Raw genomic sequence first — 25,566 nt, 5'->3', positions numbered from 1 at the left:
AGGTAAATTCTGTCACAATGCCAGATTCGTTCCCGTTACCCAGACTGGACAACAGTATCGACACTGTTGGTGCTGCTAAGTATGTAACTAAGTTAGATCTTTTAAAAGGTTACTGGCAGGTTCCGTTAACCTCACGTGCTTCTGAGATTTCTGCCTTTGTGACCCCAGACAACTTCCTACAGTACTCAGTCATGGCTTTTGGGATGTGGAATGCACCAGCCCCTTTGCAACGACTGGTTAACTCCGTATTAGCTGGCGTTCCCGATTGTAGTGCATACCTTGATGACCTAGTGATTTATTCGTCTGAGTGGTCAGATCATGTTGGCTCTCTAAGGGTAGTATGTGAACGTTTGGCAGCTGCTTCTCTAACCCTGCACTTGGCAAAGTGCGAGTTTGGGAAGGCCACTGTTCCCTATCTCGGCAAAGAGGATGGCCATGGACAGGTGCACCCTGTTGATGCCAAGGTCTTGGCTATAACTGCATTCCCCGCACCTACCACCAGACGAGAGCTACGCCGCTTTTTAGGTATGGTTGGCTACTACAGTAGTTTCTGTAAAAATGTATCTGCGGTAGTTGCTCCATTGACCGATTTGCTCAGTCCAGCTATGTTTGAGTGGTCCTCTTATGTAATACCCCTGTACTTGCTGCTCCGGATTTTGAATGACCGTTTAAACTTGAGGTAGATGCTAGTGCCAGAGGTGCTGGTGCTGTTCTCTTGACTGTTTATTTATTGGTGGGAAAAGGGGGTACAAAGCCAAGTTGCCCATGGGCATACATTACCCGTATGAAGACTTTGTCTAAGTACCCTAGTTAGAACTGGGTGGACCACCCACTGTATTTTATTGGCTAGTTAGCGAGCTGTTCGTTGAGCAGGCTAGAGTAGCTTAGGGGTTTTTGGATATTTCTTTCTTTCCTTGGGTCCAGCTCAGACCCTTTTTTCCCACACCCCATTACCCTGTGTTTAAAATAAACCTGAAGTGTTTGATGGTAGGTTGAAGTTGTCTGGATTTATTTTAGTTCTCACTGTTCCTTTTCACTGTTATGATTTGCATGAGATATGTTACGGGTCTCGTTTCCATCCCCCCTAGACTGCAGGGCCAAAGGGGTTCATAACAGGTTGTTTGGTGAAAGATGTCTCCAAACAAAATGAATGCCCAATAAAAGGTTTTGAACGTAAGACTTGCTGTATTACAAGTGTTACCTGTTTCGAGTTTTGTACTAAATTCACCACATACTTGTGAAATGGCACCAAAGCGATTGAAAAAACTGTAATACTCAGTGGGGGTGGCAGGTAGCCTAGTGGTTAAAGCATTGGGCCAGTAACCAAAAGGTTGCTGGATTGTATCCCCGAGTTGACAAGGTGAAAATCTGTCGTTCTTCCCCTGAACAAGGCAGATAATCTCCAGTAGACTGTCATTGTAAATAAGAATTTGCTCTTAATTGACTTGCTTAGTTAAAGATTTTTTTACAAGAACCATGAGGTGTTGCTTTATTTCTTTTTGGAATCAGATTTGCTGAATGAGATGGACGGTAGTTCCATGCAATCATGTCCCAGTATAGTATTGTACATTTCCTTTCATTTGTTCTCAACCTGGGGACTGTGAAAAGACTGGGATGCATAGTACTGATGTTAGCACTCTGATTACGATGAAGAGCAAAATGTGCCACTGTTTGGGCCAGCTGCAGCTTAACTAAGTCCTTCTTTGCAGCAGTTGACCATATAACTGGACAATAATCAAGATAGGTAGGTATGCTTTCACTTCCAAATTAGACGTGTGTGTGTGTGTGGGCACGGAATAAATATTGTAAATAAAGAATTTAAAAAATAGATATCTGCCCGAATGGGATTAGAAGTCACCACCATTGAATCATGAGACAACTGTTTTAGCAGACACGCCACCAATAAGTCAGTGGTAGGGAAAAAAATACAAGTTGACAGGACCACCATTGTCATCTATTTCTTGTTACGATGCATATATAAACATATAATCCTCATAGCCTTCATGTTAATTTTTTTCTCGTAAAAGCACATAGATGTGTATGAAACGATAAGCAAAAACGTTTAATTTGGTCATAGCCTGAAATGTGCCTCACTGGCTTTGAATTTTGTGTAACGTCAGTAGTCTAGTCAAGGAAGCATCATGCAAAATACGCTACATGAACAGAAGTATGCGGATACCTGCTCTTCGAACATCTCATTCCAGAATCATGGACATTATTATGGAGTTGGTCCCCCATTTGCTGCTATAACAGCCTGCACTATTCTGGGAAAACTTTTCATTAGATGTTGGAACATTTCTGCAGGGATTTGGTTCCATGCAGCCACAAGAGCATTAGTGAGGTTAGGCACTGATGTTGGGCGATTAGGCCTGGCTCGCAGTCATCGTTCCAATTCGTCCCAACGGTGTTTGATGGGGTTGAGGTCAGAGCTCTGTGCAGGCCAGTCAAGTTCTTCCACACCGACTTCAACAAGCCATTTCTGTATGGACCTCGCTTTGTGCACAGGGGCATTGTCATGCTGAAACAGGAAAGAGCATTCCCCAAACTGTTGGCAGAAAGTTTGAAGCACAAAATCGTCTAGAATGTCATTGTATGCTGTAAAGATTTCTCATCCACCAAACGTTACATTTGACACTATGCATTCGGGCAGATAGCATTGTCCTGGCCTCTGCCAAACACAAATTAGTCCGTTGGACTGCCAGATGGCAAAGTGTGATTCATCACTCCAGAGAACGCGTTTCCACTGCTCCAGAGTCCAATGGCGGCAAGCTTTGCATTACTCTACCGGACGCTTGGCATTGTGCATGGTGATCTTAGGCTTGTGTGTGGCTGCTCGGCCATGAAAACCCATTTTATGGAGCTCCCTGCGAACAGCTCTTGTGCTGAAGTTGCTTCCAGAGGCAGTTTGGAACTCTGTAGTGAGTGTTTCAACCGAAGACAGACGTTTTTTTTACGCACTACGCGCTTCAGCACTCGGTCCCGTTCTGTGAGCTTGTGTGGCCTACCACTGTTGTTGCTCCTAGACATTTCCACTTCACAATAACAGCACTTCACTGGGGCAGCTCTAGCAGGGCAGAAATGTGACAAACTGACTTGTTGGAAAGGTGGCATCCTTTGACGGTGCAACGTTCAAAGTCACTGAGCTCTTCAGTAAGGCCATTCCACTGCCAATGTTTGTCTATGGAGATTGCATGGCTGTGTGCTCGATTTTATACACCAGTAGCAACAGGTGTGGCTGAAATAGCTGAATCCACTAATTTGAAGGAGTGTCCACATACTTTTGTATATATTTTATGTCTTACCTGTGACGTGCTAATGTCAGTTTTAAATTCTCTTTGCTAGTATTGTCATTCCGCGTTATTATTGATTACGCGCCCAAAAACAACTAAGGAAATGGCAAAAGGTAGCTAGGCGTGGCCAAGTTTTGGCAAACGTAAGGTATCATATCATGCCACGTTCACGTAGTTCTGACTAGCATTTGAACTCAGCATCATACCAAAGATTTGTATAACTAACCCAAGATGGAAACTACAGGCTCTGGTCTAACAGAGCAAATGAATTGTCGTGGGCAGAACAAGCAATGAGGTAGGAAGAGCCAAGCACGAGCTAGTGAGATCAGTGTTGCCAACTAATTTTCAGGGTAAATTGCTAGAGGCAGGTTGATTTGTTGCTAAAAGTTGATAAATGACGTTGTGATGTCATTGCGTGACAACGTAAAACTGCGTCATTACGTAGAATCCACAATAACGTTACTCAAATTGACTGGCCATCTCGGCAAAAATATGATTTGACATTTGTTCAGGTACAGACTCCCACTCTTTCCTGTAGAATGTTGATTGTGACATGTTGATTGATGTTGTAAGTTCTGTTCAAGATCAAACAATCGTGACCAACTATATTCATTGGGTTTGGCTCGTCGAACCCGTGCTACTGCTGCTGCAGTCAGCCAACAATGATTTGCAATTTGCTGAAATTGCTGCTGCTATACTGCTGCTGACGTCACTCACAATGCACTTTTGCAGCCAGGCACGTGGGTTGTGACTGAGTGTGTGACAGAGGAAATCGTTTTGTGTCATTTAGAGGGAAAATGCGTGCATTTTAGCGTGAATCACTTTTCAAAAGTTGCAAAAAGTTACAAATACATTTTAAAAGTAGCTAAATGTGTTGCTAGGTGCTGTTTGAAAAAAAAAGTTGCCAGGGTAGTCTGAAAAGTTGCTAAATCTAACAACAAAATTGCTAAATTGGCATCACTGAGTGAGAAGCTTTTGTCGGTTCTAGCATTTATTTGCATTTTTCGATAGGGAACGCATACTTTGAAGTGCGCATGTGCAATAACTCAATTCGCCCTTGCTCTCCTTCTAAACAACGCAATTTTCTAAAACTTTGGCAAAGGGTAAAGTCTACAAAAAGCAGAGCCCTCTGTTTGTTTTAGTTTTGGAAACAGAAAACTGTAGGGAGATCAAATGTTTCGTCGATGAGAAAACTTGATAAATCGAAGTCGCTTAATCTTCTTCAACTGCCGGCCACTGGGCTTCCTCTCATCACCATATTTGGTAGTGATTGGAAACGCCTACCGGATGCTTCACATTTATACATCCAGTGAAATATCTGATCTATGATCATACTAAATTTGGGTTGCACAATTTACGTACAGAATAATACATTTAATGATAGGCAGGTTTTAGTGTCAGGCGGCTCAGTGGCCGCCCTTACAAAAGCAGATTGCAGTTTTGAAACTGCAGTAATTGCATTCGACTGTGTTTTTTGACGCAGTAATTGCAGAATAACAGCAGTTAACTGTGGTTACACTGCAAAGTTACTGCAGTAAAAAAAACGGTGTTCTTTTGGACGCAGTATTTGCAACATACTTCCGCTATACAGAGATGTTTATATAATTGATTATATGTTCATGTCTCCGCCCTAACAATGGGAGTCGTCCCAAATGCGGGAAGGCAGGCGACAAGTTTAGGTCCCAAAATAGCCAATTGAAACGCATTGGGCTTATTTTGGACGGATTTTGGCGAGAGTGAAACCTAAGCATTGCCCAAACCACAATAATGATTTTTGCGACAATTCTGACTTCGTGGCTGTGCTAACTAGTGGAAACCATTTGAATCTTGTCATAAAGGAAGTGAGCGTAGAATGAATACGGAAGCCGATAGTAGTCATTACATAGAAAAAAGAAAAAAATGGCAGCCGCTGAAAGCACTAGCTTGACACCAAGTCAGGCAGAAGAACCGCCTAAACTATCTGATTTATTAGATCGGGGATGGAAACTATATGAGGAGGTGGACACCACAAACGATCCCATCGCAGCTACCCATATCCAGGTTAAAATCAAGCGTGGGATAACGCAACTGGAAGAGGCAACGCGGATGGTTGCCCAGCTCGACTTGTTCAGGTAGCTAACGTTAGCTAGCACCTAGCTAACTATAGATCGCTATCTACTCAAGCTTTGATGACTAGCCAGATACCCAGGTAGCTAGTTACTATCATGTATTGGGCATGATTATATATCAAGGAGTATAGCCAACGAAATAACGAACAGATTCCACCTTAGAGTTGCTTGACAGTTTTGCCAGCTAGATACTTTTGATTGGCTAGGATAAGTCGTAAACAATCTGGTTAGCTAGCTAACGTTCACTAAGTCAATGCAAATGAAAGTGATGCTGCAATTTCATTCTTGTTCATTCTTCATGTTTGTTTTTTTAGCCGAAATGAAGAATTGGAGGAGGTAGCAACAACAGATCTGAAGTATCTGATGTTGCCTGTCCTCTTGGGGGCTCTTACTATGAAGCAAGTGAACCTGGCAAAACGACTAGAGCAAGTTCAGATAGCAAGATGTTACTTTTTGGACTTCTTGAAAAGATGTAAGGAGTATAACATATCAAAGTTTGAACTACCCAAAACCAATGAAAACTCTGCTGGCACACTGGAAGAAGAATCTGCAAATGGGCCCCCCAAACCTCCGGACTTGATTGCAATGGCGACAGTAAGAGCGGCAAAGATAGAAAGGTATCAGAAACATCTGCTTTTCAATTACAATAATTTTGACAATCGGAACACGCATTGTTTTGATTCAGCACTGCACAAGTAATATTTAGGCCTATGCTTTAAGGTATAGTACCTGTCACGAGCCTCTTAAAATATGTTATGTCCCTCAGCTATTTAACAACTTAAACAGCTCTCTTGTTTATTTTATAATGGCAATTCATCTGCACCCACATTGGTCTGATGACTCTTATTTATTGTGCTATACTCTGCAGATACACCCAGAGGAAGAACACAGAGGCCAAGCTATCAGAGATCAAGGCAGCAGTGGACAGTGGGCAGGCAGATGACGAGATAGTTAGAGACTTCTACCTCCTCAACTTGAGGAAATGGATTGTTGTATCCCTGGAGGAGATTGAGAGCATTGATCAGGAAATTGAGATTTTGACCAGGATGGATGTTCTAAAACAGGTACATGTATTTGAAGATGTAACTAATCTTATTCACCAATGACTAATTGAAAGGGTGATTTCCTGATGCTCTTTATATTTTCCATGTGCAGAGTTCAGCAGAGCCATCACAATCTAAAAGGCCTCCCATGAAACCCTTCATTCTCACCAAAGATGCTGTTCAGGCCAGGTAAGCACCTGCTCAAACTTATTTATTTCTCATTCTGCACATTTTTATGTAAAATGTTTTTTTTTTGTTTTCCTACTCACAAAATAAGTACTCTGTCCAACCTCCCTCATGAAAATTAAATGACATAGCTACTTGCTTATTATATGACATGAAGTAAATAGTTGAATAATGTATAATAAATGTGTAATCTTTCATTTCAGAGTGTTTGGGGCTGGCTATCCCAGCCTGCCTACTATGTCTGTGGATGACTGGTATGAGCAGCACAGGAAGAAAAATGCCCTGCCGGACCAGGGGATCCCTCGCAGCACTGGTAGGGTTAAAAGAGATGTTCAGAATTATTTTCTATTTACAGTTAACCGTATGTACATATTGTTTTGGGGAAAAGTCAAACGGTCATGATCCATGTTTTTTTACACCTTTTCTCATTCACCAAATACAATTTGTCCCCCATTCAGAGGACGTTGATGCAGAAGAGCGAGAGCAAGAAGAGAAAGAGAAGCGGGTTGAAAATGATGACGAGGAGGCCTTGCAGAAAGCTAGAGACTGGGACAACTGGAAGGATACACATCAGAGAGGCTATGGGAACCGTAAAAACATGGGCTGACAACCATCAAACACAGCAACAGTGCCAACCTGGTCTGCAGTATTCATCTGCTCTTATTCCCTCTTAAATACATTTGAACAAGTTGCCAGTGTATATGGAAAGATGGCCTTGAAGAAAAGGGAGGTTTATACAATCCCAGACAGAAACTGTTCATAAGTGTCTGTTTATGGTCTCTTTTTCTTCTGATGCCGCATAGCACAGTTTTCATTGTGGCCATATCAGAGGAACATTATTTAGTGGTAGCCATTAATATGATCTGTAGGCTCTATGCAAATACACAACTAAGCATTGACAACAAGGCCCAGTCTCTGTCGAGACAGCGCCGTGCTGTGCTTAAGAAGATTAGTAAGTGAATTTGATGATATTGTCTAACAGCTGCTCCCAAACAGAGTAATACAGAGTATCCAGTGAAACTTAAACTGTTGACTTGTGAAATGCCCTAGGAAGGTGGTAGTAACACTCTACTGGTACTACAAATTGATTGAATTTTGTCATCCATACTTCATCTGATTGGTTATGTTAGCTCATGTGCTTATACCTAGAAGATGTGCATCACAAGAAACTCCAATATTGAAAGATGTTTCCTCTGATCAATGTCCATTGTGAAACTGAATAATAGTTTGCTATTTAGGTATGATATGTAGCTACCACTTTTCATCTTGTTTTGCTTTTTGTTAAAGAACTGTTTGTAAGCCAATTTGCCCTTCTCAAAAGTATGGCTGACTCATTTTATTTATTTTCCACCTCTTACAAATGTACAGTTTGAACAGGCACTGGTTTTGACAGACTTGGTGGATTCCTTTGTCAGAGTTGATAACTCTTGGTCTATTTTCTCCACAATAGCAGGAATTCTGTATGGTCTCCACTGTATGTAACAAGAAATTATTTGAGTGTTTTGTACTTTTTCCCCATTGTTTCTTAAAGAAGTTGCTAGTGCATTGAAAATATGGATACGGCCCAGAATAAATATGATACAGAAAGCTGCTATGATCAAGCAAATTGTTATTGGCACATCGATATACACACATACACAAAATGTGCATTAATCAAAATCATATATTGAACACGACATCCCCAGCCGCGCCCTCAGAGCATGCGCAGACCAGCTGGCCGGTGTGTTTACGGACATATTCAATCAATCCCTATACCAGTCTGCTGTTCCCACATGCTTCAAGAGGGCCACCATTGTTCCTGTTCCCAAGAAAGCTAAGGTAACTGAGCTAAACGACTACCGCCCCGTAGCACTCACATCCGTCATCATGAAGTGCTTTGAGAGACTAGTCAAGGACCATATCACCTCCACCCTACCTGACACCCTTGACCCACTCCAATTTGCTTACCGCCCAAATAGGTCCACAGACGATGCAATCTCAACCACACTGCACACTGCCCTAACCCATCTGGACAAGAGGAATACCTATGTGAGAATGCTGTTCATCGACTACAGCTCGGCATTCAACACCATAGTACCCTCCAAGCTCGTCATCAAGCTCGAGACCCTGGGACTAGACACCTTCCTCTGCAACTTGATCCTGGACTACCTGACGGGCCGCCCCCAGGTGGTGAGGGTAGGCAACAACATCTCCACCCCGCTGATCCTCAACACTGGGGCCCCACAAGGGTGCGTTCTGAGCCCTCTCCTGTACTCCCTGTTCACCCACGACTGCGTGGCCATGCACGCCTCCAACTCAATCATCAAGTTTGCGGACGACACAACAGTGGTAGGCTTGATTACCAATAACGACGAGACGGCCTACAGGGAGGAGGTGAGGGCCCTCGGAGTGTGGTGTCAGGAAAATAACCTCACACTCAACGTCAACAAAACTAAGGAGATGATTGTGGACTTCAGGAAACAGCAGAGGGAACACCCCCATCCACATCGATGGAACAGTAGTGGAGAGGGTAGCAAGTTTTAAGTTCCTCGGCATACACATCACAGACAAACTGAATTGGTCCACTCACACAGACAGCATCGTGAGGAAGGCGCAGCAGCGCCTCTTCAACCTCAGGAGGCTGAAGAAATTCGGCTTGTCACCAAAAGCACTCACAAACTTCTACAGATGCACAATCGAGAGCATCCTGGCGGGCTGTATCACCGCCTGGTATGGCAACTGCACCGCCCTCAACCGTAAGGCTCTCCAGAGGGTAGTGAGGTCTGCACAACGCATCACCGGGGGCAAACTACCTGCCCTCCAGGACACCTACACCACCCGATGCTACAGGAAGGCCATAAAGATCATCAAGGACATCAACCACCCGAGCCACTGCCTGTTCACCCCGCTGTCATCCAGAAGGCGAGGTCAGTACAGGTGCATCAAAGCTGGGACCGAGAGACTGAAAAACAGCTTCTATCTCAAGGCCATCAGACTGTTAAACAGCCACCACTAACATTGAGTGGCTACTGCCAACACACTGTCAATGACACTGACTCTACTCCAGCCACTTTAATCATGGGAATTGATGGGAAATGATGTAAATATATCACTAGCCACTTTAAACAATGCTACCTTATATAATGTTACTTACCCTACATTATTCATCTCATATGCATACGTAGATACTGTACTCTATATCATCGACTGCATCCTTATGTAATACATGTATCACTAGCCACTTTAACTACGCCACTTGGTTTACATACTCATCTCATATGTATATACTGTACTCGATATCATCTACTGTATCTTGCCTATGCTGCTCTGTACCATCACTCATTCATATATCCTTATGTACATATTCTTTATCCCCTTACACTGTGTATAAGACAGTAGTTTTTTTGGAATTGTTAGTTAGATTACTTGTTGGTTATTACTGCATTGTCGGAACTAGAAGCACAAGCATTTCGCTACACTCGCATTAACATCTGCTAACCATGTGTATGTGACAAATAAAATTTGATTTGATTTGACGATTACTATTGCTCCCATCTAACTTGATGTCGTTTGGTGAAAGCATAAATTATGATCTCAAAATGTATTTGTTTCCCAGCCAATTAAATTAATGTATTGCACATCCTCACTAAATGTTTATTTTATACCCATTGGACAACTGAAAAGGATGCCCAGTAGACCACCTCAATTGTGGGTCACCTAGTTCTTGCTTCATGATGTGTCTTCAGTGGGCCTAGCACCCTCTAGAGATGAGATGTTGATCTGTCTGAGGCTTGTTTAAGGTTATTTAAAATTATCTCTCCACAGTATCCCTCAGAATTGTACTAGAATTGTCAGTTACATTTTTGACGGCAGGTGGGTATACAAGGAAAGGTTAGAATGTCTTTGAAAATACCACACACACTGATGCACACACACACCAAATACATTATGAACAAACAAGCATTTATTTCTCTACTGTTATCTATAAGACTTACTCCCTCTGCATGTGGTTAGACTTTCTTTGTTTGGGTTTAGTCATTTTTACATCCATATTGTGTCAAAACCAGCCTTCACTTCCCTTGCAGTACAGTGCACAATAGATAGGGCAGGCTTCTTTGTGTCCACACAGATTCTTTCCTTTGCTGAGGGTAGGCGGAAACTGAGGCGCTTGATCTGAATTCTAAAGGGGCTTGTTGGATCTAATAAAAGCAGCTATTGTATGTAAATTATTCACACAAGAGCATATGACTCCGACTGTGCAGGGCAGTGGCTAGTGTGAGAGAAATCATTAGCAATGCAAACGCATGGTGTTCTGGTTCACAGATTCACTAATGGGAAGAAATCCATCTATACTGATGGTAACTCAATTGTTTCTGGGCGTGTTTGTGCACTACTTCTACTGAAGGTAATTTCACGAATTTAATAATTTGTTACAGCTATGAAATCTAAATTAAGTATACACATCATTTTTTTGTCATGATTTACATGTTTGTGATTAGGTTTCATGTTAAAGGGAATGAGATCTCTCCCTGGTCATCTTTCTGCCTAGTCAAACAAACATTTGTACTGATGATCTGGAAATGTTTATTTAGGATTAATACTAATAAACTAAAAGTATCCTTATAAAAGTGTAATTGATGTATTCACATTTAAAAGCACCAGTTGTGTTGTATTTCATTCTTCTTCACTCATTCCTCTACATAGATAGCCTATTGTATGTGGCTTAGATAACCATAGCTGTGCTTTCCAGTGACAGCCATAATAGGCTGCTTGTGAAATATCTTAGAAAATCAGGGGTGCACACTGTAAGAATAAAGAAAACATGCTAATCCTAAATAATAACTATACTTAAAGGATTTATTGTGGAAATCTTAATTTAGCCATTAAATTTGCGATCTCATGTTCAAGAATCCTATTCCTTTAATCTTCTCTTACCATTTCACCTCTAATTTCTCATTTTATCAAATCAAATCTGCCATTAACATTTTTTAAATCCTGAAATATGTTTTTTCATTTTTATCTTGATTTGACTGAGTTAAAGTGAAATAGACCTGAACCATGTTGTCTGTAGACTCTTTTGGCGTTGGCTTATCATAGTCTTTGTTGTGACTTTACATATTATAAAACATTTCATAAAAGTCCCCACTATGACCCCACTCTGTGGTCAGTCTGGCTTGGGGAGGGGCATAGATATACCATGGAGGCTGGTGCCAGTGTCAACATGGCACACTGGTCACATTGGGGCAGATACTCCCTTGCCAGTGACTTTGGGAAAATGGTCACCTGATGTGTAGTGCCAGACCAAAGGGTTGCGCTCTTAAGCCGCCCACCAACATCTAGGCATGTAGAGAGGTTTGGTTCTCTACTGGCCACACATCAATGTCCACGCTACACCGGCGGGTCAACGTTGTCCTCCACCCTGGGTGCTGCCTATGCCTCTTACACCTCCTGATGAGCTTGGTAACTTCCACCTCTCCAAGTCTCTTCTACTGCCATGGCAGGAATGACTAAAACAATGGAATTCAATAGATCTGAATTATAACAAGATGGAGAGACCTCAGTTGGGATTCTGCTTTTTGAGAATTGATGGCTTTATGGAGATTTCCCAATATCTCAGTCGCTGACCAGTGCTGGTCAGACAGTGGTGTTGACTGGTGAAGCGGGTTATGTGAAATCTGTGTTTTTAGTTTTTTTAAAACGTGCAATTAGTGTTTGTATACAGAAATCTTGTGGAAATATCATACTATTTTTCTATGCAAAATTATCAACAATTTATCAACATTATTGACCTCAAAGCTTTCTACAATTAAATAATTTTAATGGCGTCCTTGTTTTTCAGACCTGGAATCGAAAATGAACTGGGCGTCCTTTTATGCCGTCATCAGCGGTGTAAACAGACACTCCACGGGCATCGGTCGCGTCTGGCTCTCTGTTCTTTTCATTTTCCGTATCCTAGTCCTGGTGGTTGCAGCAGAGAGTGTGTGGGGTGACGAGAAGTCCGGCTTCACCTGTAATACCCAGCAGCCCGGCTGCAACAGTGTCTGTTATGACCACTTCTTCCCCATCTCACATATCCGTCTGTGGGCCCTGCAGCTAATTCTGGTGTCCACCCCAGCCCTGCTGGTGGCCATGCATGTGGCCCACCGCCGACACATCGACAAAAAACTCTACAAGCTGTCTGGCCGGGCCAACCCCAAGGACCTGGAGCAAATCAAGACCCAGAAGATGAAGATTGCAGGTGCACTTTGGTGGACATACATCATCAGCCTCTTCTTCCGCATCATCTTTGAGGTAACCTTCATGTACCTCTTCTACATGATCTACCCTGGCTATAAGATGATCCGGCTGGTCAAGTGTGACTCGTACCCCTGCCCCAACACAGTGGACTGCTTTGTGTCCAGGCCCACAGAGAAGACCGTCTTCACTGTGTTCATGCTGGCTGTGTCAGGGATCTGCATCCTGCTCAACATCGCAGAGGTCGTCTTCCTAGTGGGAAAGGCCTGTAGTAGGCACTTAAGCAATGCTGGAGACTCAACCATGGGAGCATGGATCACCCAAAAGCTCTGCTCCTACTAGAACAAGCTAAATGGACCAACACTGTGTAACTGTAATTGGGCACATATGTTCAAAGCTCAAAGTAATGGCCTTAACAACATTAATTAATGAGGTGTTCACACTTTTTCTATATTTTTCAAATAGATATGCCTCAAAGGACAATTTCAGTTTGGATATAGAACAGAATCCAGAGGAGGAGACTGAAGAAAAGTATGGTAAACTGATTTATTAACAGTCCCTTACCTTGTAACGTCTCAAATTTAGCTGAATTCAATATGCAGTCACCTTCGATATGCTCTGCAAGATTCAAGCAACTAAACCGACTCATCATCCATTCTGTATTATGATTCATAAATAGTTTTCAATTCCTGATAGACATTTTAATCACTGATAATGTGGTATCATTAGGACAAAGAATTGGTACCCCTGGTTTATTATAAATAGTAACCCAAGAAAACTGTCCAAGTGATGAATTTAACCAACATTTGGTGGTTGTGGTGGAGTATTACTAATAACTATGAGGCTATTCCAAAGCACTACTAATAACTACCTCACTTTCATAGTGAAATATCAAGTGCTTCAAGACATCCACATAGTGTTTTGAATGCTATGAATGAGACTGATTATGCAAGTGTATAGAGTAAAATAGAATAGTGAATGAGAAAATGTGCTTAGTTGAAGTTAAAATGAAAGAACCAAATGATTAATTTTCATGTCTATCTCATTATTTTTCTTACTAGATACTGCATTGCTGCTTTAAAACTATTGTGTGCGTGAGATAAAGGATGTTTAGAATTTGTGGTACTGTAAAGTGTTTACTTCACATATAAGGGATTACAAAAACGGTAACTGTAATCCGTTACATTACCAGCAAAAAATATTGTAATCAGATTACAGATACTTTTGAAAAACTAGATGATTCAATTAAATTAAATTCAGAAGAGATTTGAGAAGAAAAAAATATTTGACACTTCTCTGTTTTCTCAATGACATTCAAATAAATATTGAAAAAAGGCGCAAATGTAAGTTTGTTCCACATGAGCGAGTCTGACCAGAAGTCAGATACCACTATGATAACAAACCAAATGGGTTTGATGGATCGCTGTAAAAGAGCAGGAACAGGCTTTTGTAGGCTACAGTCCAAGCTATGTCTTCCAATGGTGCAATTTCTGTCGGCATCCAAAGATTATCTAACTTGAATAAACGTTTGGAGGTAAGGATGACAGCAGTGGTGTAGTCTACTGCGATACGGATATCACAAATTATTGTTATCTGCGTAGCGCATTAATGTGAATCACAATGCTGCTCTCTTATTTAGCTATTTGCGTTTTACGGATTGTGGTTGTTGTGGATGGCTGTTCGCAAATCTAAATGTGTATTTGAACCCGATAATGGTTGAATTTAAGAAGTTTAAGCTGCCTATCAATCATTGTTTTTGAAAACAGTGGACCGCCAGTGAAAAATGCGCTCTCCATGTGAATCCAAAATATTACCTTGTTTTTCTCCAATGTTTGTAAAACATTGTAAATGTAAACAAATGCTTTATAGCCTCATAACATGGTTAAAACAATAATTTTATATCATGGGTGGTCAGTCCTTGCATCCATAGCTCTTGTCTATTAATCTGAGCATGGTTACATTTCTCCAGGCCCATCCCTCATCTTTTTACCAAAACTGGGGCGGGGTGGCCGTTTGGTTATTGTTTCATCTGTGGATTTGCACTTTGAACAGCTGCATATTATCAAGATATCAAAGTGTCACCAACAAAAAAATAAACAATTGGACTATAGCAAATGCAGTATATGGCATTCATTTTTAACATATAAATAGCACTTTTCAGTAGTGCTCAAAGCATGCAATTTCATGAGAGCAGCATTTATTTTTAAATTTAAATCAATGAGCCCAATCAGTCCTCCATGACAACAAAATCATCAACAACAGAGTAGGGCTGGCTAATAAATCCTTAGTTTTGGGGTTATGCTCAGGTAAAACAATTTGGCTAATCTATACTTCCATATTTCCAAGTCCTATTCTTGAAGATCAAGAGGTATAACATTTATTGGAATGACTGGAATTCTGATAGACATTAGTTTTTAATGTAAAGATATAATTTAATTGTATTATTATATGTAGTAGAAAGCGATGGGTTAGAAAAAGTCTACATAACCAACCCATAAAGTAAAATGTAACATCCATATATGGCCAGCTATGTAAACTTTAACATTGATTTATCCTGCAATAGATGTGGTTCAATTAGTAACATAATTGTTTGTCTTCTTCTAATGCCTCTTAAGGGGAAACTAATCTAAAAGTAGCTGAATGTAATCAGATTACGTTACTGAGTTTGGGTAATCCAAAAGTTACGTTACTGATTACAATTAGTAACTAGTAACTGTAACAGATTACATTTAGAAAGTAACCTACCCAACCCTGATAGTATTTTAGTTCCTGTTTTGTTGTATACCATGCCTTGTTATGTTGAATGTCTTGCACATATTTGTATTACTGTAGCTAATATAATTAGACATTCCTAATAAAATACTTGAGTTATATTATGTGCAATAGCCACATGGAAATATTAACGAGCTAGTAGTACACGCAGCTATTATGAGTGTATTCTGAATGCTTTATGTGTGTTGTCTTGAGTTACAAGGTGACGTCGCTACAAAGTCTTTATGTGATACATCAGAAAGCCACTGGAGAGCAGCACAAACATATGAAACTAACCAAACAGCAGGTACTAAGGGCGTTTAGATTATCTGCGGTTATGATCATTTGACAGTGCCATTGAGTAAGAATTGGAAAGAGAAAAATCCAATCCATAGATTTTATTGATTGAAACACAATCAAAGAATGAAGTCTCGTGAAGCTTTTTAAAGTCAGAGGTACTGTATGCTGCAGTTCTTGTGAGCTGTCAGACCACCTGTGAGGAAATGTCTGACGAAGCTTCAGCAATTAAAACCGTAGACTGGCCCGGGTAGAGTGCATGGTCCCAGGTTATCAATAGCGTAGCCTTGTGAGGGGTCAGTCTCTGAGGCTAAGAAATATTCACCCTGGGGACAGCTGGACCTAGCAGGGGCAAGTGTGAGGGCATTTCTCTTTTTCTGGAGGACATCAATAGAGACCATATATAGAGAGTCTATCAGATGTGAGGTCTGACTGAGAAGCGAGACATCTAATCACAATAGTTTTCACTGCCCCGTCTGAGTTACTTCTCTAAATGTAGATGTTATCTGGCATTATTTTTACATGACACTTTGCTGTTAACAAGCTGTTAATGGATAAATACAGCAATTCTTTTTCACGGAAGTCATATGGTAAGCATTCATACTGTGCCTTTCAAAGTGCAGATTTGCAATGTACCATATGTTCTATGTTTTCTGTTTTCTCTGTTGATTTATCTTACCATGCAATTTGATGCTTAAGGGGTTATGATTTCATCCATACAATGAACAGTCAGTTTAACCAAACAACGTTTTTTCTGTTTTAGGTAAAGTAAATATAGCTAACTGCTTCTGTTTGGAAGGATGTCCTCTTGTTGAATTTACAACCACCACAGACTATGAGATTCCTGTCAGCCTGTTAACAATGACACTGGAGTATGTGCCAGTCAATGACAACTATAACAATGAAGGGAGGGCCCACCTTTATCATTTTCTGATGCTCTCCCACTCCACACAGCCACAGGCCTTGGAACACTACCTTTCAACTCCAATTCACCAACCCCCCCAAACCCCCTGAGTGTGATAGCAAAGCCACTCCCTTCACAGTGAATTATATTTAGAGCCATGCCACACAAGACTTAAACCCACCCACCCATTGGACTACTTAGACGCCACTCAGTCGTAAAGAAACATCACTTTAGCAGTGGGCCTTATAATTCTCAACAGAGAGTGAGTGTTCTCATCCTAGCTAACTGACACAGTGAAAGAGGGTATTACAGAGGTCCTATTGGTTACTTTTACAGGACAAGAGCTGAAAACTCATTGAAACCATTTGGAGACAAGAGTACTTAACATTAGCAGTGTCGTGTCATCACTATCAAAGGACATGGCCTTGTCGGGGACTGGAGTACCACAGTGTAGACTGTGATAGCGACCTAAGTGGAGACGCCACTACTGGATCTGCAATTTTACTGGAGATGAGCATTATGGGAAGGTGGGTCTTGACGCACTGTGTCTATAGAGGTTTCAACTGAAGAAACATACATTAGAAATAATTAATATGGTCAGTAATACGGTCAATACCCAGCTAGCACATAATGTTCTGAAAGCCATATGTTTCTTAGAAATTGGTGAAAGTGTGGGTGTTCTATGGTTATTTTGCATAACCAGTACTTCAGCATAACATTTCCTACCATACATGTTTCCTCATAAACATGAAACTTATACATGTATATATTTTTTTGTTATTGCGTACTACCTTCCCAAAACTTCTGGGAATGATGCAGGATAGTTGCTTGGCTTTTGAACATTCTCAGTACATTTAAGGAACTTACCAAGAAAATAATGTTTTTTTGTAATTTCATTACTTTAACAGAACGTTTCGTAAAAGTTCAAAGATGGATTTCTTTTCAATTTTGGTAATGATCTAGGAATGTCTCCAACTGGTTTGACATTGGGAATGTTCTCAAATTAGTTCAGAGAATCAATATTCTTCTGTGGGAATTACAGTACTTCAGCATAAAGTTTCTTACATGTTTCCTCATGGTTCTATTAAAGTCATGTTCTCACTTTGTTCTGAGAACGTTAAGAAACAAAGTTTTTCTATGTGAATTTCAGTACTTCAGCATAATGTTTCCTACTGTACAGGTTTCCTCTTGGTTGTATTTAAAGTAATGTTCTCAAATTGTTCCGAGGAACATTAAGAAAACTTTGCATAAAAACCACACGAAAACTTGAATAAAGTTCATAGAACGTTCTATAAATGTTATTTAAAAACATGTACATTCAGTTCTTCTCAGTATAAAATAAAATTCATCTTCTTCTTCAAGTTTTATTGGCAAATCGCAACCAAATGACAGGTGCATACACCGCCACCTACTCTACTGGAGTGTGAGGCCAGTCACAACCTATCTATATCACTATATTCTCTTAACTAACCCTGAATTTCTAATAAAATAAAATAATAACCTCACTAGCCCCATCACCCCCACCCAAAATACCACATACTCTTTCCCTTCCAACCTCTCTGACCCTGTCAAACAACCTCTCCCTTTCTACATCATACATTTCACAAAATAATAATACATTCAACCATTTCCTCAATAATTAATTAGGCAAGTTAGTTAAGAACAATTTCTTATTTACAAAGACTGCCTACCCCAGCCAAACCCGGATGACGCTGGGCCAATTGTGGCGCCGCCCTATGGGACTCCCAATCACAGCCTGATGTGAAACAGCCTGGAATCTAACCAGGGTCTGTAGTAACACCTCTTGCACTGAGATGCAGTGCCTTAGACCACTGCGCCACTCAGGACCCTGTACACCCATTACACATTCCAGTAATGCCCAAGATTAATGCCTAAGCAAAAGTGTTCTATCTATGCTCGGAGTTCCAAACAGTTAAACTAAGCTATTTGTTTTATTAAAAGTCTTATTGAAACATGTTCTCAGAACGTTAATAAACCCTCCCAGGAACATTTTCAGGGAACCTTAGTTCTCAGGACCAAAGAATGTACGTTCCCAGAATAGGTAAAAATGTCACTTCCGTTCAAAATACTTATGGCTTCATTCCCAGAACCAATGGGAAACCATAAATGTACTTTCCCACAACTTCCAAGGAAACAAATGTGCTAGCTGGGATATTAGTCTCTGAATTTCTGAAATGGTTCAACTTCAAACTGTTATGAGGGATAGTCAACCATTACAGTGAGTGTAGTTGCAGTGCAATGATTAAACCATGATTAAACCATGGACTATGAGGAATGTAATCACAGAAATCCTAGATTGATACGAGTTCTTGGCCATCCACATGTACAGTACACTGTCATGGAAGGCCCTTAGGTAACAGCTTCCTAGTTTTTCATAACTTTAAAATCCCTGTATGGAAAGTGAAACTCATCTGGGAACCTGACCGTCACTTCCATAGGCAAGTCCAACTGGCATCAATCAGTATGTTTACCAAAGTGACAACTCAACCCCTGGAAACCTATATCTAGGGAGAAGAGAGCTACACCCTGTAGAGGCCATGTGTGTCAGTGTGTTTGTCTTGGAGCTCCTGCCTGGCAGTAGGATACAGTGGCCAGGCCACTACCTGCTCCAGTGCATACTATGGGTACAGTCAGTACTTAGTATGCATTCAATGGGTACATAGTCGCTAGTGAAAGCCTACACACCCCTTGCACATTCTTCACATTTTTATGCTTTAAAAGGAAATCTAAAAAGGTAATATTTTCAAATATTGTGGTGGCAGCATCATGTTGTATGCTTGTCACTGGCATGGACTGGGGACTTGATCAGAACAAAAATAAATATGAAAGGAGCAAAGCGCAGATAAAAAGTTAGAGGAAACCCTGCCTCAGTCTTCTGAATTCCGAACCTTGGGATAGGGTTTTATTTTTCAATGGGAAATTACACAAATGTTAATGCCAAAGACACACCAGAATGGCTTTTCAATAGATTTCAGTCCTAGTTAAATCTGCTTGAAAATCAGAGACAAGGTTTAAATATTGCTGTCCATCAATGGCTCCCAACCAAATGTACTAAGAGTTGTGCAAAGTTAGTAGAATCTTATTCAACGTAGGTTGTGTACTTCAGTAGGATTTTTGTCAAATGTAATTTTAAAGCAGCAAAATGTTAAGACTGTTGTGTAGACCAAGGTTATTATAGTTTTGTGTTTTTATATTCAGGTTTTTTTCTATTTTTATTTTGAATTCAGTTTAGTTTGTTAGTTTTCAAATCTGATTTGCTAGTTTTTATTTAGTTTGAGTTGTATAAAATATTTCTATTTTGTTTTTATATTATTTAGTTTCAGTTTTAGGTTTAGGGACCGAAGGCATACATGGGAGGCTATGAGCCATTTGGGTTGTATCGTTTTTTATGTTTTTGGGGATGCCACTTCTTGCAACTGGGGGCCATTAATACATAAGATGATGGGTCAGGTCATACAGTAGGTTAGTAGGTAAGCCCTTCTCATGCTACATTGGAGTCGTTCCACATCCCTTTTGATTAGCTGAGGAGATTTAGTCAAGTGTGAAAAGCTCTATCTAGAAACAGTTGATTCTTGCTTGTGATATAGTTTGGAAAACCTTGAACACAACTTAATTATCATTCAAAAATAACTTTACAAATACGAAAGATAAATGTACTGTTAGCTGTTTTACCGCAGATTTCCAGTTTTTTTTGTGTGTAATAACGCTTTGAGCCGACATTCTGTCGCCATTACCTCAGGAAGTGCAATGCAAAACACCTCTGTGGGAATCTGTGTTAAAACGGCACACAGTAAATGTATCTTTTGTCTTTGTACAATCATTTTGGGTTGATATGAAAGTAGAATTTCTGAGGTTTCCAAAATTGTATTGCACACAGTGATTATTAACGGTTAGACAGTGTCGGGACAGTTGTAAACGTTTGCCTTGCTCTGATCTATTGTTCAAATGAGAACCCTATGGCTGTATGGTCTTGGGTTCTCGAGAGCTATGGTTAGGTTAGGTTTAAATGATAAAGTTAATCTCAAAGTGACTTGGTTTTAAAAGGAATAGAATGGTGCAAAACGATAAGGTAGAAGGAAACTATCTCTCGTCCATGTTTACACCAATCCAATGCTTTTTAACCGTAGTAGTACATGTAAGAAGAATCAAGTTGGCTACCTACCTGTTTCCCCTCTTGTTAGCTAGTGATAGTTAGCGAAGCTAAGTTATGCAAAGCTAGGCCTTTTTGAAAGAAGGCCATCTCGTTGCCGCATTTACCAGCCAGATTCAGTAGCTTGAAAATCCCCCAAAAGCTTGATTGCCCAAAGTTGAGAATTTTTATTTTATTGTATTGTATTTAGTTTTGGATTCAAACATAACAGTTTCAGTATAGTTTTTGTATTTCAAACAGGTTTGAAAAGGATTCTAGGATTTCTAGAAAACCAGGGAATTTATTGAAAGTTCGTTCCTGGTATTTGCAACCCTAGGTCTACTTGATGGTTGGTTTCTCCTCAGGGAAACAGGTGTTATGTCCTTCTGTTGCCTGTGGTGTGTCCATTAAAGGAAGGATCCGCAGCCACTCCGTTAAATGAATAATAAAAACAGAGGAACTTTGATGAAATGATTTCTTTCAGAATAATTAAGGTAAAATCCAAAAAGATGCATACTGCACCCTGAGCTTTTCTACAAGACGTTTCACAAGCATATGGCAACACTCTAGGTACATGACCAACATTATACTCTTCATGTTCTTCAGAACGTCTCACATTTTCAGGATTAGGACTCCAGTTTATGAAAAATAAACTGTGTGGAAAGGACAAGGTCATAGATTGCTAACTTGTTAAAGCATGGGCGTTATATATAAAAATGAATCTGGTTAATTTACAGAAACACTCTAAAAAAACAAAAACAAACAAACTACAAACACACTATTGAGCTGTAGAGGTCTGTAGAGCCACAGAAAAAATAATTGGCTCTTATCTTTAAATGCAAGCTTTACAACCAAATAGATCATAAATGAAAATGCATCAGTATAGGTTAATTTATTATGCCACCCTGGGTGTAATAATATAATATGGTTGAGGCATTTTCCTTAAACTATCCAAGTTATTATGCAACGGATTTCAATCCAATTGTGATGTTTGTCTGATGCAGTACATTCGTTTATATTGTTTTTATTCTGATTGCAGGTTCCTGTTTCAAATCTCTCTGTAAGACTGAGCCTATGAGTGAGCCACTATGGCGGACTGGAACTTGTTGGGCAAGCTTCTGGAGAGTGCCCAGGAGCACTCCACTGTAGTGGGCAAGGTCTGGCTGACCGTGCTCTTCATCTTCAGGATCCTGGTGCTTGGAGCTGCAGCTGAGAAAGTGTGGGGTGATGAGCAGTCTGGCTTCACCTGTGACACCAAGCAGCCTGGTTGTCAGAATGTCTGCTATGACAAGACTTTCCCCATCTCTCATATCCGCTTCTGGGTGCTGCAGATCATCTTCGTGTCCACGCCCACTCTCATCTACCTGGGCCACATCCTGCACCTGGTGCGCATGGAGGAGAAACAGAAGCAGAAGGAGAAAGACTTGGCTGAGCAACTGGCCATCCACAATGACAAGCAGCAGCTGCTGCCTGACGCCAAACCCAAGAAGCCCCCCGTCCGGGACGACCTGGGCCGCGTCCGCCTGCAGGGGGTCCTGCTGCGCACATACGTCTTCAACATCATCTTCAAAACCCTGTTCGAGGTGGGATTTATCATAGCTCAGTACCTGCTCTATGGGTTTGAGCTGAAACCTCTGTACACCTGTAACCGCTCACCCTGTCCCAACGTGGTGAACTGCTACATCTCCAGGCCCACAGAGAAGACGATCTTCATCCTCTTCATGTTGGCAGTGGCATGCATATCTCTGGTGCTGAACATAGTGGAGATGTATCACCTGGGGTTCACCAAGTGCCGCCGGTACAGACACCTCCAGACCCCATGTGAGACAGGGTCCAAGGCCCCCAGCGAGGCAGTGGTGCCTTCTGTCCCAAACTATAACTACTTCCCTAGGCACCACCCAGCCCCTGAGCCCTACCATGCAGACCAGTACATCATGAATGAGCCTGACTCTGCCTACCACCCCTACAACAGCAAAGTGGCTTACAAGCAGAACAGAGACAACCTGGCCGTAGAGATGAACAGTAAACCAGAAGGGGGTGACACCACAGAAAGGAAAGGCTCCAGTTCTGCTCCAGAGTCGCCTTCAGAGAAACAACGGCGACCCAGTCGATCCAGCAAGCACAGCAATAGTAAGACCAGACTAGACGATCTGAAGATCTGAGGGACAGTTATGGCGCATTTCCACCACTGGGTTTTATACAGATGCTTGGCCTAAAGGTTCAAACTTTTGTGTTTCCACATGGACCTACTGACTTGTGTCCAGAGTGGGACTTCTGGAGATGTATTAAAATAATGGTTAACAGTTAACGTAATAATTGAGCCGTTTCCTTCTCAAAAGCAAATGAGTTTTCAGAGGTTGTTGATTCTGCTCTGCACAAGTCCTCATTGTAGCTTTGGAAACAATTTCCGTGGTATAATACCAGGGTGTATACACAAGCGTAACACCTTATCATAATCAAAAAGTGTCAGTCAAATTTGTACAATATACATTTCACCCTGTACCAGAGTAGACAATGTGCCTTTGTTGGAAAGCATTGTATCAGGAGAGCAAGGTTATGGAAGGAACAATATGGAAGATAAGATTATTTCCTCTTCTGACATTCTTGATCAGAATGGACCATATCTGTATTATCTAAAACAATATACAGTGGGGCAAAAAAGTATTTAGTCAGCCACCAATTGTGCAAATTCTCCCACTTAAAAAGATGAGAGGCCTGTAATTTTTATCATAGGTACACTTCAACTATGACAGACAAAATGAGAGAGGAAAAAAATCCAGAAAATCACATTGTAGGATTTTTAATGAATTTATTTGCAAATTATGGTGGAAAATAAGTATTTGGTCACCTACAAACAAGCAAGATTTCTGGCTCTCACAGACCTGTAACTTCTTCTTTAAGAGGCTCCTCTGTCCTCCACTTGTTACCTGTATTAATGGCACCTGTTTGAACTTGTCAGTATAAAAGACACCTGTCCACAACCTCAGTCACACTTCAAACTCCACTATGGCCAAGACCAAAGAGCTGTCAAAGGACACCAGAAAAAAAATTGTAGACCTGCACCAGGCTGGGAAGACTGAATCTGCAATAGGTAAGCAGCTTGGTTTGAAGAAATCAACTGTGGGAGCAATTATTAGGAAATGGAAGACATACAAGACCACTGATAATCTCCCTCGATCTGGGGCTCCACGCAAGATCTCACCCCGTGGGGTCAAAATGATCACAAGAATGGTGAGCAACAATCCCAGAACCACACAGGGGGACCTAGTGAATGACCTGCAGAGGGCTGGGACCAAAGTAACAAAGCCTACCATCAGTAACACACTACGCCGCCAGGGACTCAAATCCTGCAGTGCCAGACGTGTCCCCCTGCTTAAGCCAGTACATGTCCAGGCCCGTCTGAAGTTTGCTAGAGAGCATTTGGATGATCCAGAAGATTGGGAGAATGTCATATGGTCAGATGAAACCAAAATATAACTTTTTGGTAAAAACTCAACTTGTCGTGTTTGGAGGACAAAGAATGCTGAGTTGCATCCAAAGAACACCATGCCTACTGTGAAGCATGGGGGTGGAAAAATCATGCTTTGGGGCTGTTTTTCTGCAAAGGGACCAGGACGACTGATCCGTGTAAAGGAAAGAATGAATGGGGCCATGTATCGTGAGATTTTGAGTGAAAACCTCCTTCCATCAGCAAGGGCATTGAAGATGAAACGTGGCTGGGTCTATCAGCATGACAATGATCCCAAACACACCGCCCGGGCAACAAAGGAGTGGCTTCGTAAGAAGCATTTCAAAGTCCTGGAGTGGCCTAGCCAGTCTCCAGATCTCAACCCCATAGAAAATCTTTGGAGGGAGTTGAAAGTCCGTGTTGCCCAGCAACAGCCCCAAAACATCACTGCTCTAGTGGAGATCTGCATGGAGGAATGGGCCAAAATACCAGCAACAGTGTGTGAAGACTTACAGAAAACTTTTGACCTATTGAGATAAACTTTTGTTATTGACCAAATACTTATTTTCCACCATAATTTGCAAATAAATTCATTAAAAATCCTACAATGTGATTTTCTGGATTTTTTCTTCTCTCATTTTGTCTGTCATAGTTGAAGTGTACTACCTATGATGAAAATTACAGGCCTCTCTCATCTTTTTAAGTGGGAGAACTTGCACAATTGGTGGCTGACTAAATACTTTTTTGCCCCACTGTATACCAGATTTGACGTGAATAAGAAACCTTCTAAAGTGGGAATTTGAGGGGTGAAAACAGACTTAAAAAACAGGATAGTTCACCTCATTTGTCAGGGGCCAGTAACAAAAACCTTCTGTAGAGGCATATGATCATTCTGTTTAATTGTTCAAGGTAGTTAATTCTCATGAAACATTTCACTCCTCAAAATGTAACCTCATCTGAAAAGGATGTCAGATGCCATGTGTTGTGCTAGAAACAGAGGTGGGCTCCTGTTCTTCTTCAGTTATGTTACTGTACAGAACAATCCCTTGGTCAACCGACGAGACCCAAGTCTGACTTGCACAACTCCCAGAGGTAAAGGACAAGTGCCATAATGCTAACTGGAGAGGGTTGCCAGTGAGTCTGATTGCAAAGAGAGAGGCCAATCGAAGTACAAAT

The 25,566-nt window shown here is 41.1% G+C and overlaps 3 protein-coding genes across 4 annotated transcripts; all 3 read left to right on the top strand.

Moving 5' to 3' along the window:
* Positions 1-4,963: 4,963 nt before the first annotated feature.
* igbp1 (immunoglobulin (CD79A) binding protein 1) lies at positions 4,964-8,219 on the top strand. Its single transcript, XM_024431417.2, has 6 exons — positions 4,964-5,401; positions 5,713-6,015; positions 6,267-6,462; positions 6,554-6,630; positions 6,831-6,940; positions 7,086-8,219. The coding sequence occupies exons 1-6, from the start codon at positions 5,190-5,192 to the stop codon at positions 7,232-7,234; spliced, it is 1,047 nt and encodes a 348-aa protein (XP_024287185.1). The 5' UTR covers positions 4,964-5,189; the 3' UTR covers positions 7,235-8,219.
* A 2,646-nt stretch (positions 8,220-10,865) lies between these two features.
* Positions 10,866-13,960, top strand: LOC112257663 (gap junction beta-1 protein-like). Of its 2 annotated transcripts, none has more exons than XM_024431416.1 (2): positions 10,866-11,011; positions 12,446-13,960. In XM_024431416.1, the coding sequence occupies exon 2, from the start codon at positions 12,460-12,462 to the stop codon at positions 13,180-13,182; it is 723 nt and encodes a 240-aa protein (XP_024287184.1). In that variant the 5' UTR covers positions 10,866-11,011; positions 12,446-12,459; the 3' UTR covers positions 13,183-13,960. The 2 variants fall into 2 exon arrangements, with proteins under 2 accessions (XP_024287184.1, XP_024287183.1); XM_024431415.2 differs by lacking the exon at positions 10,866-11,011 and adding an exon at positions 11,874-12,066.
* Positions 13,961-15,519: 1,559 nt separating this feature from the next.
* LOC112259337 (gap junction alpha-3 protein-like) lies at positions 15,520-23,608 on the top strand. The gene is made up of 2 exons (XM_024434049.2): positions 15,520-17,319; positions 21,982-23,608. Exon 2 carries the CDS (start codon positions 22,031-22,033, stop codon positions 23,102-23,104), a length of 1,074 nt encoding a protein of 357 aa, XP_024289817.1. The 5' UTR covers positions 15,520-17,319; positions 21,982-22,030; the 3' UTR covers positions 23,105-23,608.
* The last annotated feature ends 1,958 nt before the right edge of the window (positions 23,609-25,566 follow it).

The sequence above is a fragment of the Oncorhynchus tshawytscha genome, linkage group LG09 (assembly GCF_018296145.1).
Source record: "Oncorhynchus tshawytscha isolate Ot180627B linkage group LG09, Otsh_v2.0, whole genome shotgun sequence".
Lineage (NCBI taxonomy): Eukaryota > Metazoa > Chordata > Actinopteri > Salmoniformes > Salmonidae > Oncorhynchus > Oncorhynchus tshawytscha.
The sequence above is the reverse complement of the archived record's forward strand: the minus strand, read 5'-3'. Positions and strand labels throughout refer to the sequence as shown.